The sequence below is a fragment of the Corapipo altera genome, unplaced genomic scaffold (genome assembly GCF_003945725.1).
Source record: "Corapipo altera isolate COAL_440 unplaced genomic scaffold, ASM394572v1 322, whole genome shotgun sequence".
In the NCBI taxonomy this organism is placed as follows: Eukaryota; Metazoa; Chordata; class Aves; order Passeriformes; family Pipridae; genus Corapipo; species Corapipo altera.
This window is the reverse complement of record NW_020885090.1, coordinates 97220-116705: the sequence shown is the minus strand read 5'-3', so window position 1 is coordinate 116705 and position 19486 is coordinate 97220. Positions and strand designations below refer to the sequence as shown.

Sequence of the window (19486 nt, the reverse complement as noted above, 5' to 3'; positions counted from 1 at the left end):
ATTATTATTATTATTATTATTATTATTATTATTATTATTATTATTATTGCTATTGTTATTATTATCTCCTTATTCTGATTCTGCTGCTGCTGCTGCTGCTGCTTCTGATTCTGATTCTTCCACTTCTTCTTCTGCTGCTGCTTCTCCTTCTTATTATTATTGTTGTTGTTGTTATTATAATCTTCATCATCATTGTTATTGTTATTGTAATGCAAAGAAAACAACATTTCACCTGGAAGGTTACCGAGATTACTAAACTCATCATAAAATCAGGAGATTTCCCTCGAGTTGAAGATTTTTTTCCTTCGCTCTTTTGTTTTCTAGGTATTTTGGCAAAATTTGTATTGCGATTTCAAGTTTTTCCTCCCAAAATTTGGATACGAGTCACTTTATTTTCCTTCTCCTCCTGTGACTGGAAACTGAGACTCTTGTTATATCAGGTTTTTCTGGACTTCACAGATTTAATTTTGGAGGCAGGATTAATCTCAGTTTTCAGCATTTATGGTTTAGGATTCTCTGTGTAAATATTATGAGGTTGGTAACGACATTTTCCTTTCCTGATTCTTCCTCCCACTTCTTTATAACAGGCCAAAATAGTCTTTCTCTCTCTTTTAATAAGTATGGCTTCAATTTCAAGATAATTTTATAAAGAAAATCCCCTGTTCTAATGACACATATAACCATCTAACAAACATGTATAATACTAAATATTTTCTGAGAGTGGGAATAAATTTACTGCACATGTTCAGTCAGGCCAGGCCGGTTTTGTAATAATCTTTCCATTTAATGAGATTCTGAAGTGCTTTACCTGGGCAGCCTTAATGATGCATTGAGTTTGAACCAGGCTCATGTGCTAATGAGCCAAAAGATGGCTTCAAAAACACATAATAAACAGATTTAATGTGTGAGCCATGACTGTCTCTCTGGGGACACGAAGGACACAAAGCCCTTGGTCTGAGGGCTCTGTGCTGGGCTGACACAGTTGGTGTGGGATGGAATTTTCCTTATATTTAAGAATATCTAAGATCTATTTCTCTCTATCCCCACAACAAGATAACACCAGAGTTCACCATCTCTCCTCTCCCTCATCTGCTCCCATCCTGCTCCAGCCCTGCTGCCCCAGGGAGGTCAGGATCAGGGAGGAGAAAGGCAGCCTGGTGTTCCAGATGTTCCAGATGTTCTGCTGGATGGTGAACAGTCAGTCAGACAAATCTCTTCCCTGCTGGGCTAAAGGCAGAGCTGTATCTCCTGGACATGGGAGGGACTGGCACTGGCACTGGCCCTGACCTGGGGGTGGACTGGGCAGGGGCTCAGCACCTTCTGCCCCAGGGCTGGATCTGATCACTGGGGAGCTCCTTGGAGGCTCAGATTGGGATGTTTGGGTTCCCCAAAGGAGAGGTCACCTCTCTAGGTGTGTATTACTCCATCCTCTCCACCCTGGGACTAAAAGGACAGAGGTTAGTGTCCTGGGAAGGTTTGAGGCTCTGGCTCAAAGGCAGATGGAAGTGATTCCTACAGCACTGCACAACAGTTACTGATCTCAGAGCACACCTTATATGTGGAGCCCAGGATTTTTTGTTAATAACCTGATCCAAATCCATCAAACAGCTATTATTGATCCAATTCCAATAACATCAACCTTTTTAAAATGTTTCCTCAGCACAGCCTATATCCAATAATCTCTGTCTTCATTGATTCCCAGTTATCCATCTTTCTGTCCCTCCTTACTTTGAAGCTCTGCCATCTTCCCAGGGTGGCACTCCTGTGGCAAAGCCTGAGACTCTGCCCTGTGGTGGTTCTGGGGACAGATCAGTCTATCCAGGACAACTCCATGCTCTCACTGGACATTAGAACCAGGCTGGCCCAGGGTGAGGCAGCAGGACCTGACTGCGAGATGGTCACAGCTCAGAGAAGCTCAAACCAGTTTAGGCCAAGGCAAGCAAAGCCAAATCCCAAGACCTTCCCTCTCAGGTCAGTCCAAACCCTCTGGCCTTTATCTGGTCATATCTGCAATTCCCTTTGGTGGGGATGACTCTGCTCCATGTGCTGGTGGCACTGCCCTGCTCCAGTTGTGTCACCAGGGCTGGTTTCAGGTGTCTCCCATCAACTCCAGACTTCATCGTTTGGTTACGGGGCATGTGAAATCCCTGCACAGCCAGGCTGTGATGGACAGTGTTGGGATTCTTCCTCAGGTGCTCTGCAGGATTAGATATCAGGAGGGAATTCTTCCCTGTGAGGGTGGGAGGCCCTGGCACAGGTTGCCCAGAGAAGCTGTGGCTGCCCCATCCCTGGAAGTGTCCAAGGCCAGGTTGGATGGGGCTTGGAGCAACCTGGGCTGGTGGAAGGTGTCCCTGCCCATGGCAGGGGGTGGAACTCGATGGTCTTTAAGGTCCTTTCCCACCCAAACCATTCTGTGATTCTATGAAAACACAGGGAATTTTTCCCCTCTGGTTTGTGATGGTAAAATAAAACAACAAAACCAACAGAAAGGAAAAGGAAAGGTGGCTGCTCTGGCTGAGCTTGGAAGGGGTTGGCAGGGGAAGGCTCTGGGAATAACCTATTTCTCAGAAGTAGCACTGTGAAATAACTGATAATGAACTCCACTGCAGAAATGAGGAACCACGACCTTGTTGCTGCTTCAAACCATGGCAGGATAAAGCTGCAGGTGCTGGGGGGACCCAGAGCTGTCTGCACTTCTGAGGGTGCTTCCAGAATTGGGTGGGGATTACAAGCTATTGGAGCAAAAATCCACCCCCCTCCTCATTAATAACTCCAGGCTCATAATCCAAGGGGTTGAATAATAGCTTGCAGATGTCATTTTTCAAGGCTTGCTATGCTTGAATGGCAGAAACACACAAAATTTGCTCTGTTCTTTTTCTGGTTCAAGACTTGTAAAATATTTACCACCACAGGCCAATTCCTGGGTGGAAAGCCTATGGAACAAGTCTTCAAAACAGCCTTTTCCAGCTGAAATACCAACAGCCGACACACTTCAGTGCCCACCCTGCTGAGCACCTGGATTGCCATGAACATGGAATGAGTGTGTGCACAGCAAGTACAGGAAACTTCAGCCCAAATGTTGAGAGATGAGTTATTAATGACAGAGTCAGTTCATCTGCTGGGAAACCTCTGCCAGCAGAGCAGGCTCCATCCTGCATGGTGGGGCTGGGAGAGGCAAAGGGTCACATTTCTCATTCCAGACCCTACAGGGGGACATGTTTTCCCAAAACTGTCTTTGGAGCCTTGGATTACTTGGTTTATGACACTGAATCTGTCACGAGCCAGTTGCTCAGAACTTGTTTCAATTCCACGTGTCTCACGTCTGCTGCACTACAGAGTTGGATGGTTGCAGGGCTATAAAACACACTTAAAGTTACTTGAATTTCTTGGTTGTACCACTTAACCACAGTCTGAGGATTTAAACTGTCACCCAGTAGTGCTTTATGTAGCAGGGTGGTAGTGACTGACTTCATTGATGCAGAGAATAGTCACCAGGCTTAGCTCTTCAGCAGCATCCCAGTGAGAGGCACAGCCTTCCAACAGGATGTTTTCTGTGGTAACTCTAAAAATAGCTATTCACGATAGAGCCATATTGTGGAATAACATAATATACCTGAAATCCAGGAGAGATGCAGTTTCTCTGAGCCAACACATAGAATAAGGCAATCACTTTTCATGGGATAAAGCCTGTTCTGGAGGAGCAGTTCAGAAAGGAGATGGATGAGAGTCTTTGTTTCCACCATGAACAGCATTAATGATGGTGCTTCTACAGGGGAGAGGGAGATGGGACCAGAGAAATGGGAAGGATTTACTCTGTGATTCAGAAATGTGCCCCTGAGGCAGGATGGTTGTACTGGGCTGTATCTGCTTGGCCTTCTTGTACTGAGTTTGCAAATCCTTTGGCAGGAGGACTTTGTGCATGTACAGCTTTAGCCCAGTAAGCCACTGGTCCCTGTGGGACTTCAAGGCCAGGATACAAACAGGAGCAGCAGTAGATGAGGCCTCAGCTTTGCCCTCAGTCCTGAGCCTGAGGTGCATCTCATGTTCTCCTCGGGGCCTGAGGGACTTTGCTGCTGGATTTGCCACCAGGTTTTATCCCTGTGGCCCCATTGCTGGTGTGACTGGTGAGGTGTGGAGGGGCAAGTTCATCAGGAGGGGGGAGGAGCAGAGGGACTGTCCAGTCTGACTTGAATCAAGAACAAAGATACAGGAAATATGTTTGAGATGGGGATAAAGGTTCCTGGTTCATTCCCAGCATTTTCATACATTCCTAGTGAAAGGGCTCAGCTTTCCTAGTGCTTTCTGTGCTGTTCAAGGTTTCTCTGAGTTGATGGCATGTTGGATACGGAGTGATCCTAGAACTCCACCCACTCCCAGGAGTTGCAGAGAGCAGGAATAAGCACTACTGGACTATGTCAGTTGTCAGTGAGAAGCCTGTTCCCATGGGAAGTTGGTTAATCCTTCCTTTACCACATGTTTGGTGGCTAAAACTTTCTGAATTTCTCATTTGCAGTCAGATCTCACAAAGCAGCAGAATGGATTCAAGATCACCTTGAAAACATTAGAGGACAACTTGCTCTCTCGGCTGTCATCAGCATCTGGGAATTTCCTGGGAGACACAGCCTTGGTGGAGAACTTGGAGATCACTAAACAGACAGCTGCAGAAATCCAGGAGAAGGTACAAAGACAGTGATAGCCTGGAGAAAAGTGTGTGTGTGATGTTATCTTTGAGGATTTCTGGGTGGAATGTCACCTCTGCTCTGCCCATCTCTGCTCCTTCTGCTCAGCAGAGAAGAGAAATGGGTATAAACTACAGTGCTCTCCACTCTGGAGAGCTTCAGACCATTTGGTGCTTTGCAGCTTTTGTGTGTTAAATGACCTATTTAAGACCAAGTGAAAACATCAGTGTCTGATGTAAAGACAATAAAATTTACACACTGTATCAAGGCAGCTTTAAACAGTGTCAGCCTAATCCTGAGTACATCACACTGCCTCAGCTAAGCTGGATTTTAGTGCTGATCAGGGACTGGCATCTGGTCAGTTTGTGATCTCAAGTAAATCTGCAGGAACTTGGGCATTTCATACCTTTCCATTCCTTAGAGTATAAATCAGTGTTGGTATGAGCTGTGAGTGTCAGCACTGCCCAGTTCCCCTGGCTGGCTGGCTGGGCTCAGCTAGATGCACTGTGGTTTTTCCTGCCACTGACGGAACTTGGGGATTGTGGTTCTCACGCCAGGATTGTGCCAGGACTCTGGTATGGCCATTCAGCTGCTTCCCTCTGCAGCCACAGTCACAGAATCATTTAGGCTGGAAAAGACGACCGAGTCCCCCCTGTGCCTGATGCCCACCTTGTCACCCAGCCCAGAGCACTGAGTGTCATGGTCAGTTGTTCCTTAGACATGTCCAGGGGTGGGGACTCCACCACCTCCCATCTTCACAGCCCACACTTGCCCTCCCCCTGCCCACTGGCTGGGGGTGAGTCACCCACGTGATGGGGTTGGGTTGGAACTGCCTTTCACTTCCCTGTGTTGGAGCCTCAGTGACCAAGAAACTGAGAGATACTCCCTCCACCTTAAAAATCAGAATTATTTCTGGGAGGCATTTGTGGTGCATCAGATGTATTTTACTGTCTGAGGAGGGTTTGCTTGAACCCCCAAAGGAGATGTTGAAGAGATGTTTTGACCTGCCAGCTTGGCATCTCCCTCTTGAATTGGGTGTTCTTGAAGGGCTCCAGCTCCTAAACCAGCTGTGGTTATACAGATGGTCAGTGTGAGCTCTGTACCAACAGGGTTGAGTTTTGTAGTTTGCAGAGCCCTGTCAGAGGTTTGCTGCTCTGTTTTTGGTTTGTATACCAAAAAAAAATGTTCATGCAGCATTTTCCTTCCTATGGAAGTTCCTCTCTGATCTGTCTATGGAAAGCAATTGCCTGCCCCACCCCTGGCTTTTATTTGACTAGAATTATGAATCAGCCCAGCTCTGCTCATGGGCACATGCAAAAAGGCTCAGCCCCCAGATGCTGTGGGGTACTGAGGTGTGGTGATGTTTGCACACAGCAGATTAAGGCTCAGTCTGCTGCCTTGGGAAGGGTTGGTGCCCCAGCCAGATGTGCTCCCACCAGCTCAGGAACAGCCCAGAGGACCCCATGGCCTGTGTTTCAGGGGCTGTGTGATGCCCTGCTGAGCCCTGCTCTGCCACAGGAAGCCAACGAGAGGGACAGAGAGGGACCTTCTGCTGTGACAGGACAAGGGGGAATGGCTTTAACCTGAAAATGAGTAGGCTTAGGTTGGAGATTAGGAAGAAATCCTTCCCTGTGAGGGTGGGGAGGTCCTGGCACAGGTTACCCAGAGTGGCTGCCCCATCCCTGGAAGTGTCCAAGGCCAGGTTGGACAGGACTTGGATCAACCTGGTCTGGTGGAAGATGTCCCTTCCCATGGGGGATGGGCTTTAAGGTCCCTTCCAACCCAAACCATTCCATGGTTTTATGATCCCACAGCACGGTTTGCTGAGCTGGCTGGATCAGCTCTGGCTCAGCAGCTCCTGGCCATGTACAAGACATGTCTGTGCACAAACAGAGCCTGAAATAACCCCTGAGGGGCTCGAGGATGTCACTTTGTTCTGCTGAAGTGGAATGAAAGAACAAACTGAGACGATGATGGGCTGGTGTTTCTGCCAAAAACGATTTCCACATGTCCATCACAGCAGCTGCAGCCCTGAGCAGCAAGGTGGGGTGTGTTCAGTGCTGCTGAGGAAAGGCAGCAAAGAGCTGGGATAAATGAACACCTCCCAGCCCTGGGGAAGCTGCCTGAGAGGAGAACTGGGGCTGTCCAGCCCTGTGCTATTAATGACCTGCAATTAGCAGGAGAAACTCATTGTTGAGAAAAACAGTTCCAGTCAGTGGAGAGCAGGGAATCCAGGGAGGAGTCTGGAGGGGACTCAGAAAAATGGAGGATTGGGCAACTGAATGGGAAATGCAGTTAAATGGGAAGGTTCCAGAGTGGGGGGATGCTGGAGGGGCAGCTCAAGCCTGGCTGCACCGTGTCTTGGGGGCAGGGGCTGCTCCCTGTGGTGCTCATGTGTGGGTTGCCCACTGCTGCCCTGAGGACTTTGTGGCCCATGTCCACCTTCCCTGGGCTGCACTCACTGCACAGGGATGTTCTCACATGAATCCTGTCCTGTGTTTCCCTACAGGTGCAGGACTTCAAGGTGACAGAAGCAAAGATTAACGAGGCCAGGGAGCACTACAGGCCTGTGGCTGCGAGGGCCTCTCTGCTCTACTTCACCATGAACGAGCTCCACAACATCCACCCCATGTACCAGTTCTCCCTGAAGGTGCTGTGCCCTCAGAGCTGCTCTCTCTCAGTGAGGTTCACAGAATCACAGACTGATTTGGGTTGGAAGGGACCTTAAAGCTCATCCAGTCCAACCCCCTGCTATGGGCAGGGACACCTTCCACTAGCCCAGGTTGCTCCAACCATCTAGAAAGAGTTCCAGTTTAACTAGAAAGAGTTCCAGTTTAACGCTTTAATAAATGGAAGACCTTTTTTTATCACAAGAAAGGTACTTTGGAGGCTGGAGGGTTAAATAAGTTGGAGTCCTAGCCTAGGACTTCTTCCAAATTATTTCTTACCTTGACAGGTGACCTGGAAAAAGGAATTGAGGAGAGACTACAATGTGTTGAGCCTGATCCTCAAAGAAGCTTTTCTTTTTTATATCCACGACTCATTTGTTGGAGTAATTTTATCAGAAAAATGTACAGAATATCTTTTCTGCCTTTTGAAAGATTCATTCCCTACACACCCATAATAGATACAGGGGTTCCTGAGGCTTCACCTTTAATCTGCATCTTCCAGAGTTAGTTTGTTTTATGTTTTCCAGTTAATATTAGCAATGTGTCTAAATACATGAAAAATTATTGGGTGAAATGTTTTTATCTAATAAATTTTGATGACAGATCATAAAACATTGTGTAAAGATGCACAGAAATGATTTCAGAATACTTGCCACACAGCTGGGAACCCATTATAAATTAGAACACAAAGATTTATGTGCTGCTCTGCAGCATGTTTGAACAGAATTTAAAGAAATGTTAAGCAGGAAAATGCATTCTGCAATTATTAATAATGCATTAGATATCAATGTTACTTTAATTTGTTGAGGCATGATTTTTCCTTTGTAGAACCCCAAAAATAATGCTGCCAACACAGTCAGGCCTTGGCCAGTCTCTGCCATCCATGGTTATTTCCTTTAGCTGGGCCCAGCTTACAGAGCCTTTGCATTGCTAAGCAGGACTTGGGTTTTATTTTCTTTTCCATTTTCTTTTTCCAGTTGCATTTGATAATTTGCAAATGTTTTTTCTTCGGGTGGCTCTGAAAGTTTTATGTCTTTTCTCATTCAGATCAGAAATGTTGTTGCAAGAATCTTTATTCTCTTATATAAGAGGGTTGTTCTCGATACAGGTCCCCATCCCCAGGGGAATTCACTGGCTGCTCCATCCCACCCGTGCTGCTCCCTGCTCTTCTCAGCCAGTCCTTGGCTGGATCCAGACAGTAAAGTGCTCATGAGACTTCTTGAAATTGTTATTATTTAGAGCAATTGCTGTTCTCTGAGTTGAAACATTTGCACAGTGGGAGTTGTGTTCTCCTCCTCTGCTCCACTGTTGTGACACCCCACATGGAATACTGTGTCCAGCTGTGGGGTCCCTAGCACAGCAAAGATGTGGATCTGTTAGAGCAGGTCCAGAGGAGGTCACAGAGATGATCATGGGGCTGGAGCCCCTCTGCTCTGGAGCCAGGCTGGGAGAGCTGGGGGTGTTCAGCTGGAGAAGAGAAGGCTCCACAGAGACCTTAGAGCCCCTTCCAGTGCCCAAAGGGGCTCCAAGAGAGCTGGAGAGGGACTGGGGACAAGGGATGGAGGGACAGGACCAGTGGAAATGGCTTCCCGCTGCCAGAGGGCAGATTCAGGTGGGATATTGGGAAGAAGTCCTTCCCTGTGAGGGTGGTGGGGCCCTGGCACAGGTTGCCCAGAGAAGCTGTGGCTGCCCCATCCCTGGAAGTGTCCAAGGCCAGGTTGGATGGGGCTTGGAGCAACCTGGGCTGGTGGAAGGTGTCCCTGCCCATGGCAAGGGGTGGGACTGGATAAGCTTTTAGGTCCCTTTTAACCCAAACCAGTATGTGATTCCATGTGTCCTCTGGGATCTCCACTCTCTGCTGGCTCAACATTTGCAGAGCAAGTGTCCCATGTCCTCCCTGTGGGAGCACATTGGTAAGAGATCCTTTCTTGTATTCCCACTGTCTGAGTTCCCTCTGCCTGTCTCTGTGCTGCTCCCTTGGGCTCCGGAGAGCTCAGTGTCACAGGGGATGTCACCACTGCCAGACTCTGTGTTCCTGAAGAAAAGCTACAGGCAGAGGCAGGGGCTGGTCTCTAGATGTTCCAGGTGGCCCTAGAGATTGGCATCTCTCACTGTGGCAGTTCAGGGGGTACCATGCAAAGGGGATCTCAGAGTCACATCTCCCACTGTGTGTCCCCCCCAGGCATTCCAGAAGGTGTTCCAGAGAGCCATGGAGAGGGCAGCTCCTGCCGAGGGGCTCACGGAGCGCGTGAGGAGCCTCAGCGACAGCATCACCTTCTGCGTGTGCCAGTGCACGGCCCGGGGGCTGTTCGAGGGGGACAGGCTGACCTACACTGCCCAGCTCACCTTCCAGGTAACACCACCAGGAGTGGCACTCTGTGAGCAAGGTTCAGAATCCCACAATCTCTGAGGTTGGAAAAGCCCTCCCAGCCCATGGAGTCCCCCCTGTGCCCAATCCCCACCTTGTCCCCCAACCCAGAGCACTGAGTGCCACGGCCAGGCCTTCCTGGGACACCTCCAGGGGTGGGGACTCCAAACCTCCCTGGGCAGCCCCTGCCAAGGCCTGACCACCCTTTCCAGGGAGAAATTCCTCCTGACCCTCCCCTGGCACAGCTTGAGGCTGTTTCCTCTCCTTCTGTCCCTTGTTCCCTGGGAGCAGAGCCCGACCCCCCCCCCAGCTCCCCCCTCCTGTCAGGGATTTGTAGAGAGTGAGAAGGTCTCCTCTGAGCCTCCTCCTCTCCAGGCTGAGCCCCTCCAGCTCCCTCAGCTGCTCCTCATAGGACTGACTCTCACCAATAACAGGCACAGATGCTGAGTTGGATTTGAATTGTGTTGGCAAAGGTTGTTTGAGACAGTAATACCTGCTGGCAGGACCTGGAAAACAGGGCAAAGCAAACTGGCCTAGAAGGGTGTATTGCTTTTATCCCGAAGAAATTCTTCCTACACAGCTGCTCTACCATGCCCTGTATTTTGTATAATTTTTAGTCCATGATCTGAGCAAGGAGACGTTTGTATATCTAATCAATAAATAGTGATTGAAATGATGTTGTGAAGTTGATATGAAGTTTGTGCAGTGAATGACTGTGGAAATGCCCTGACATATGGAATCACAGACTAAGTAAGTTTGGAAAATACCTTCAAGAATGCAGATCTGAACCAAAATCCAGCTGCTGAAACACTGCAGGGCTGGTTAACCTTGATCCAGGGATGGCCAAGACTTCTTTTAATTCTACATAACAAAATACTTTATGTAAAAGGGAAAGTGTATATGGAAAAAAAATGGACCCTAACAGGATATTTTGTTAATAAATTGTGTGTAAAAAGTCAGGTTATATTTTGCAATGTCAGCCATAATTCTGACCCACGGGACATGTACATTTTTTAGCATATATCTCTAAATAAAGTGTTTCAATAGCACACATGGTGCTTGTAACTACAATAGACACTGAAAATAATTAATGGGTCGCTTTATGTGTCAGAAAAAGTTGCAGCCCCAGTGTCTGTGTGTGGAGGCACTTGGGTGATGGGCACAGATGCTCCCATAGAAAAAACCAGTTGGTTCTTGAACTGAGTCCCTCGTGCCCTCAGTGGCAGGAGAGGTGCCAGGAACACCTTAGGTGCCACTGCCCTTTTGACATCATTGGGATACAAACCAGGATCTGTGGCAAGGAAACCACACACTCCCTGCTCCAGCACTGGTTTCCCCCCTCCCAGAACTGGTGTTTGAAGGGGATTTTTTTGGAGTCTGGGATTTCAGAATTCTGACATTGCACCTGGAGCAGTGGCCCCAGTTGGGCTTTCCAGAATGACCTCAACCATGGCTCTGGTGGTCTTACTCCGTTTATTCCTGAAAGTCACCACTGGTACTAAAAACATTGGAATGTCCCAGGTGCTCTTCAGTGTTTGAGACCTCATTGACCTGCTTATTCTCTTGCTGCAGGAGCCATGAGGGTGGTGGGGATTTTGGTTTGGGTTTTGCTGTTGTTGCTGTTTGTTTGTTTTTTCCCAGCACTCTCAGTGTGTCTCCACTTGGTTTATAAATTGAACAAGACAGTGAGAGATGGCCAACCCCTGGTGGCATTCCCTAAGGATGCTCTGGTTCCTCTTCAGGAATTTCTCTGCTCTCCAGCTGTGGATCCCAGCCCAGGGACCTGCAGCACACCCTGGCAGGGACTGCTCCTCAGGGTGCTCCCATCCACCTGCATCATAGCACTTGCCACATAGTTTTCCCAGCTTTGTTCCTCTTCTGTTGCCAATCTCCATCCTTATTCCTGTTCCTGTTTTGGGGAGACCCCAAGCACCTACATGGTATTTCCATCACACCTCTCCAGCATGGGGCTCTGAGTACATTTTAGCCACACATTTGGCAGGTAGCTGGTTTGAATAATTAATCTGTTGGATTCTATTGCTGCTCAAGGATATCTTGTCTGTTTGGAATTACAGATACTCCTGATGAATAAAGAAATCAACCCAGCAGAGCTGGATTTCCTGCTGAGATACCCAGCACAGCCTGGAGTCACGAGCCCTGTAGAGTTCCTGTCTGACCATTCCTGGGGAGGAATCAAGGTACCTTAACCATGGGAAATCACCACCCCTTACCTCCTCTAAAAGCCTTTCTGCCCTTCAGGTGAGTTCTTGTGGCACTTGGTAAACAAAGTTCTGACCATACATGAGGAGGAAGGCCACAGACACAGGGAGTTCTGCAGGTACTGCCTTGGGGGGCTCCTCTAGAATGAGAACACCCTCTGGGGTTTGTGGTTATGGTTTGTAAAGGACATGGAGATGCCACAGTAGTTTTTAAGGCTGATAAGACCATCTGCAGAGCTGTGCTGGGGTGAGAGAGCTCCCAGATCTGCAAGAAAACACTGCCGTGGCAATAAGCAGGTCCAACACCTGCCATGGATTTGGAGTGAGAGGGGAGGAAGAGCATCCCAAGGAGACGTGAGTTATCCCATCTCTGCTCCTGTTTATCAACAGATGTGAATTTTGCTGGGTTTGGACCTGATTCAGCAGGGTGGGATTTGTTTTCTGGAAGCAGTTAAAATATTCTCCAAGTTTTGCATGTTCATTCACACCTTGCTGGAGGTGAAGTTGTGTCTCTTGTTTGATCATGGCTTCTGATCAGTGTCTGGCACCTGGGCTGATTTAAGGATAAGTTTTATTTACATTGTGCTGCCTTTGTGGGATATTTTCTCTGTGCTGTGAAGTAGGGAGTGAAGACATCTCAGTTTCATTGGGATAGTTCCCAAATTTTCACATGGGACATTGTTTTTTCCCTTTTTCTCCCTCCCACCATTCCTTATAGAGGATGTATGTGGTTCCTGCAAGATGACCAAGCAGAAAATCTGCATCCAGGCCCAAGACATGACTGAAATTCTTTACCTGTTTATGTTGTTTCTTGGAGCTCTCCAGAGTCTTGCAGGAGCCCTGGCATAAGGTGCCACATGCCCTTCTAGGCAAGCCTGTGCTGGACTGGGCTTAACTGGGCAAACACTGTCCTTCAGGTAACACAGAGTTTGGCTGCACACTGAAGCTCAAGAGTCAAATAAAGTTGATATTTCTAACACAGGTGATATTTCTAACATAGTGATTCCACATGGAACAATTCCTGGCTGCCCTGACCAGGAGTTATCATCCCTGTCTCATCACTGGCACCGGGGACACGGCCTCTGCCTCATTCTGTCTGACCTACCTCATATTAAATGTCACAATCACATTTTCAACCATAAAATAAGCTTGGAAGTTCTCACTGAACCAGCTCTGTTCAGCCTCTAAAAGGCATATTTCCATAATAATGAAGGAATTAAAAAAAATCCTACACCCTTTCCTTAATCATCTTTTGTTCAGACAGCAGCAGCTTTACTTTTGCTCCTTCTTCGAAGACAAATTAAATGGACATTTAGGGTCAATGCACATAATCAGGAAGACTCAGCCATCAAGCCCATGAAATACAGGCTTTGCAACAGCATATTGTGTCTTTGGGCTGTGTGGACTGAAGATGTACATCCATATTATTGCTTGAAATCATGGGTTTTCTCAACTCTACTCTATCCCTGCCTATGTTCAGCCTGGGAATACAGGGGGTGAATGGAGCCTTTCAGTTCTCTGGACCCCTCTGGGTTGGATTTCTGCACTGCCTGGGAGGTTCTGCACAGCAAAGCTTCTCTCTACTTCAGTCCTCGGAGTTTCCTCTGGAATGTGAACTTCCTTCCACAATGGATTTTGAAGATTTCAGGCTCTGACTCTCATTTTGGAGATCCTTTAATGCATCTTAGGAAACAAATATGTTTTTTGGCACTGAGGACATGGTTTAGTGGTGGTGCTGAGTTGATGATGGTTGGACTTGGTGATCTTAGAGGTCTTTTCTAACCTTAATGATTCTGTGATTCTCTATTACACTTGTAGTGCCCCAGGGTGCCTTTGCCTCCTGCCCTCAGGTGGTACATTCTCCAAGCAAACACCCTCTGGGTTTGCAGTGAGTATTCTTTGTGAGGTGCCCCCTCCTGTGCTGCCAGTCCTGTTCAGGGAGGGTGAAATGGCCTTTTGTGTTCACTTTGTGCTTCACCATGATTTCTGCCACTGCCTCACTGCTGTGCTGACGTTGGTCCAGTGCCAGCTCAGGGGCATCTACACCAGAAGGAATAGTCATTAAATAATTATTAATAGTCATATATTCCCAGTCATTCATTCCTCAGGATTTATTGTATCACTCCTGCCCAGAGGGGCAGCTCCATCTCTGCTCTGTGTGACCAGTGACAGGACCTGAGGCAATGGCTGGAGCTGTGTCAGGGCAGGGTCAGGTTGGATCTCAGCAAAAGGTTCTTCCCACAGAGGCTGTTGGGCACTGCCCAGGCTCCCCAGGGCAGTGGGCACAGCCCCAAGGCTGCCAGAGCTCCAGGAGGGTTTGGACAATGTTTTCAAGGACAGGGTGGGATTGTTGGGGTGTCTGTGCAGGGCCAGGAGTTGGACTGGATGATCCTTGTGGGTCCCTTCCAGCTCAGAATATTCCATGATTCTGTGATACCCAGAGAAGAGGCCCTCTGTGCCCAGAGTGCCTGAGCACATCCCCATTGTGGGACCAGCAGGGAGCTGCTCCTCAGAGCTCAGACTGTTATCACTGAACAAGGGCTTCATCCCTTCCATCAGCTGTTCCCCAGCCCCATACCCACAGCAGCCTGCTCTCCATCCACCCTGGGCCATCTCAAACTGACAATGGGGGTATTTATCAGGTAGTCATTTCATGGAAGGCAGGAGGGCTCTGCAGAGGGACCTGGCCAGGCTGGAGAGATGGGAAGGATCCAACAGGGTGAGGTTCAACAAGGCCAAGGGCTGGGTCCTGCACTTTGGCCACAACAACCCCCGGCAGCCCCAGAGGCTGGGGACAGAGTGGGGGGACAGAAAGGGACCTGGGGGGACTGACTGACAGCAGCTGAACAGGAGCCAGGGGGGCCCAGGGGGGCAAGAGTCCAATGGATTCTGGCCTGGCTCAGGAACAGTGTGGCAGCAGGAGCAGGGCAGGGATTCTGCCCCTGGACTGGGCACTGCTGAGGCCTCACCTCGAGTGCTGTGTCCAGCTCTGGGCCCTCAGTTCAGGAAGGACATGGAGGGGCTGGAGCAGGTCCAGAGAAGGGCAGCGAGGCTGGGGAAGGGTCTGGAGCACAAGTGCTGTGAGGAGCAGCTGAGGGAGCTGGGGGGGCTCAGCCTGGAGAGGAGGAGGCTCAGGGGAGACCTTCTCACTCTCTGCAACTCCCTGACAGGAGGGGGGAGCCGGGGGGGGTCGGGCTCTATTCCCAGGAAGCAGCAGTAGGACAAGAGGGCACAGCCTTGAGCTGCACCAGGGCAGGTTTAGGTTGGACATTGGGAAGAAATTCTTCCCAGAGAAAGGGATCAGCCCTTGGAATGGGCTGCCCAGGGAGGGGGTGCAGTCCCCATCCCTGGAGGTGTTTGAGCAGAGCCTGGATGTGGCATCAGTGCCATGGTCTGGGTGACAAGGTGGGGTTGGGTCATGGGTTGGACTGGATGATCTCAGAGGTCTTTTCCAACCTCCTTGATTCTGTGATTCTGTGTGGGGAGTACATGGGGGTTTATTCCAAGCTGGGCAGGAATTGAGGGGGGGCTGTCACCTCAAGTCCCTTCCCAGGTGATTCTCTTCAAGATGAGCCCTTCCCACTCAGCTTCCTCATCCCCACTGAGTCTTTGGGGTTTGTGATTGAGATGGAAACTGTGTGATGCCCAGAAATGCTTCTCTGCATTTCCCCTTCTGCTGAACTTTGACAGGACAGGATGGAAAGGTGTCTCCAGCCCCAGCCTGCCTGGCCCCATGAGCTGCACAGCTCCAAGAGCTGCGTCACTTGCCAATGATCTGCATTAATTTTATGCATTTTGAGATTTTCAGATGGTGAATTCTACATTCTCAGATACTGAATACCCTTTAGATTGTCTCTTGTGATGGTTGTAGTATAGATTTTGTTACAAATAATATGGTTGGTGTCAACTTTATTAGTGTTTATGTTCTGTTAATGTCTGTTGGTTTATTAGCCTTTGAGTTTTTGACAATTCTAGTTACTTGAGGCATGGGTTTAGTACAATCACATTTTGTCACAGGCTGCTACAATTAGGTTAATTAGTCATGGCTTCTACACAGCTTATTAGCAGGCTAAAATCTCCTTTTCTTTCATCAAGGAGATTAAGTGCTATAATAAATTGTTTCTTCAACAAAGCTTGAGCAAAGTACATTTCAGATTCATATTTCAAATTCAAAATGAAATTTAGCATTCTGCTAATTTTTCACAGAAACAGTGAAAATGCTCCAGCCCAAAGGCCTCTCCATGCCATGGGGTTCTGGCCAAGATAGTGCCAAAAGAAATCAATATTGATATTTGTGGCTCATTCTGAGCTTCCCATTTTAGGCACATTAACTTCAAAGGGAAACCTCATTAAATGTTCAGGGCTCTGGGCGTGCAAGTGGCCTTGTCTGACTTGCTTATTATTTATTGTTTTTCGTTGATTAATTATATATATAGGCCAACAGTTTTGCTACTGTTTTCAGCTTGTGGTGCTGGAGCATCTGACACACGTTTATGATTTAGTTTTCCAGCTTTTTTTTTAAGTTTAGTCTGAAGTTTCACAGAGCATTTTTTTGTGAAGTGTGTGCAGGGAAGCTCAATATTTAACCCTGAATGAAGAACCCCACGGACCTGGCCAGAAGGTTTGTAAGGAAAGGCAACAGCTTTGATTAGATGCGTGGATAGACTTCGGGGAAAACAGGTACATTTCAGGCTCTTTGGTGCTTCTTTAAGCCTGAACAGGAATTGAATTTGAGCTGTACAGGTTGAGAGCAGCTGCTCTGGGCTTGGCTTGATTGTGTTCATCAGTCTGGGTGTTTGGAGGAAATGGTGCCTGGGGAGTCCCTGTGGAGGCAAATCAGCTGCTCTGGAGCAGGGGAGGTGTTGGCAAAGGGCACAGCCATTAACATCGTGCAAATACTGCCTCTGAGTCAGGCAGGGTCACTGAAGAGCAGGGACGGTCACAGTCCTGCCATTTAGTGAGAGTAGTGCCTCTGCCAGTCCCTGCCTTCAGTGCTCAATAGAGTTGGTCATTCCAGTGCTACAAGCTGTCATTTCAGGTCCTTAGCAGTGATCTCCGGAGAAGGCGAAAGTGGTTTTTTACTCTAAATGAGGTTTTCTGTCTATTTTCAATTTCCTTTATTACAGCCTGTTGTGCCTCCCTCCCCCTCTGTGTTCCCAGTGGAAAGTTTTTATTTCTGTTGGTACTGCTGAAAACATCTTTTGTATTCATGCAAGGTTGTCCCTATCTCTTGACTTACCTGGTTGTTTTCTTACCAGTAAATATGTGGACACACCTTAGACCACAGAGATGTTGCTGCTGGAACTGCCCAGGCCCTCAGGCCACTGCCATGTGCAAATGGCCATTTAAATATTCTCATTTGTGAGTGAATTAACATCGAATCCATGTAGAGATTGGCCTCTGGAGGGTTTTTCCTCTTTTTTTTTCTCCTTTCTCTCACTGGAAGGTCTCCAGTCTCATCAGATGAAGGTGTTGATATCTAGATGGGAGCTGAGTATTCTCTGAATTGATGTCCTGTGATCTCCTCACCCCTGAGTGCAGTCCAGGCTGCCTGTTGAGCCTGTTATCCCCAGGTCTAGAACAGACAGCTCCTGCCATCGTTCTGATCTGAGCAGGGATATAGAAATTACATCAGTGGGGTTAGAGTTGTTTGGTATTCCAGACTATGTCCAGACCAGCAAGTGAAAGGGTCAGCAGTGGTTTCCTGGCCCTGGCAGCATGTGAATCCACACAGCCCTCACCTCACAAACCAGAGTGACCTCATCTACTGTTTCCTGTGGGCAGCCCCTACACTGTCCCACCCCTGGGCTGTGTCCAGGCATTTCCTGACAGCAGGAGAGTTCCCCAAAGTCAAATGTGAGCCAGTAAGATACCAGCAAATTGTGTGGCTCCTGGTGAGCTCGTGCCTGGACATCTTCTGTAGCCACAGACCCAGGGGCAAATCAGCAGGTGATAGAACAGTGTGTGTCCTCCTCTCCCTGTACAGGTGTGCTGGTCTGAGACTCCTTCTCCCCAGAGTCTGAGACAGCCTAACTCAGGAACAGCTTTGTGGATGCATGACCATGGTTTAGTCTTGAACTAACACCTTGTGCCCATCAGTGGGGCTCGTTGGCTTAGGCAAAGCCTCACACAAGGCACAATCACATCTGTTCAGACCAGGCTTGTTTCTCAAGGGGTTCAGCAGAGCTGAACTTTTTATGTGCCTGGGAAAGACCATCTGAACACACCCAGAGTGGAGGAGGGCTCGTCCTGAACTTCACCACTATGGATAAGTCCAGTGGCTATGCCCTCATGGTCTTAATTGGTGTGGTTCCTCTGGACAAACCCAGTCTTTTTGAGAAGTGAGGGTTTTTCTCTGGCCACACAGACTAGCTGGGAGTGGAATGAATCAAACAGTCACAGAATATTCTGAGCTGGAAGGGACTCACAAGGATCGTGGAGTCCAGCTCTTCAGTGACTGGCCTGTACAGGGACTGAATGTGCCACAAGTGGCTGCAGAATCACAGAATCACAGAACCAACCAGGTCGGAAAAGACCTCTGAGATCATCCAGTCCAACCCATGACCCAACCCCACCTTGTCACCCAGACCATGGCACTGATGCCACATCCAGGCTCTGCTCAAACACCTCCAGGGATGGGGACTGCACCCCCTCCCTGGGCAGCCCATTCCAAGGGCTGATCCCTTTCTCTGGGAAGAATTTCTTCCCAATGTCCAACCTAAACCTGCCCTGGTGCAGCTTAAGGCTGTGCCCTCTTGTCCTACTGCTGGTTCCTGGGAGCAGAGCCTGACCCCCCCCGGCTCCCCCCTCCTGTCAGGGAGTTGCAGAGAGTGAGGAGGTCTCCCCTGAGCCTCCTCCTCTCCAGGCTGAGCCCCCCCAGCTCCCTCAGCTGTTCCTCACAGCACTTGTGCTCCAGACCCTTCCCCAGCCTGGGCAAAGCTGACCCAGAATCCCTCAATGGGATTCCCAGTGCTCCCAGTGACCCCTGCTGTCAGGCTCTCCCGTGCTCCAGCTCCCTCCATGCCCTGGGGAGTTCTGTCCATGTTGCCCTGTGCCTCCTGCAGGGGTGCCCGTGGCTGTCACTGTCCCAGGCTGTTCCGGTGGGCTGGGCACCAGCAGTGCTGGAGCTCCTTGCTTTGGATACATATTTCCAGCCTGATTTCCTTTGTGCCATTTCCTGCAGCTCCTCTTCCTTGCTGGTGCAGATGTGTCCTGTAGGATAAGTGCAGCAAGAACACACCTGGCCAGCTCGGATTGCTCCTTCATCTCAATCACTTCCCTCATCTTTTTCTGAAGAGGAAGAATTTTCATTATGTAGATATGAAAACGCTGCTGAAAGGGCATTGTTTAATAAATGTGCTGTGGAATAATGAGCTCTAAGCACTGAATTCAGCTCTCAAGGAGGAGAACAGCACTAGACAAAGTCGTATATTAACTCCATATTTATAATCCTGCAGAATGCAGATGATAAGATTGCGTGTGTGGCTTAGGAGATAAAACACCAAATCAGATATTTTGCCCTTAAGAAAACAGGATTTTTTGGACAAAAGA

General features: G+C 48.6%; 1 protein-coding gene across 5 annotated transcripts in view; it reads left to right on the top strand.

The window, feature by feature from the left end:
* Nucleotides 1-19486, top strand: part of DNAH9 (dynein axonemal heavy chain 9) — a 185387-nt gene that overhangs the window by 104980 nt on the left and 60921 nt on the right. For all 5 annotated transcript variants that reach the window (XM_027669560.1, XM_027669562.1, XM_027669563.1 and 2 more), the window contains 4 exons: nucleotides 4514-4678; nucleotides 7189-7329; nucleotides 9531-9701; nucleotides 11792-11914. In XM_027669560.1, coding sequence (XP_027525361.1) covers nucleotides 4514-4678; nucleotides 7189-7329; nucleotides 9531-9701; nucleotides 11792-11914 — 600 coding nt within the window. The remainder of the gene's footprint in view (nucleotides 1-4513; nucleotides 4679-7188; nucleotides 7330-9530; nucleotides 9702-11791; nucleotides 11915-19486) is intronic.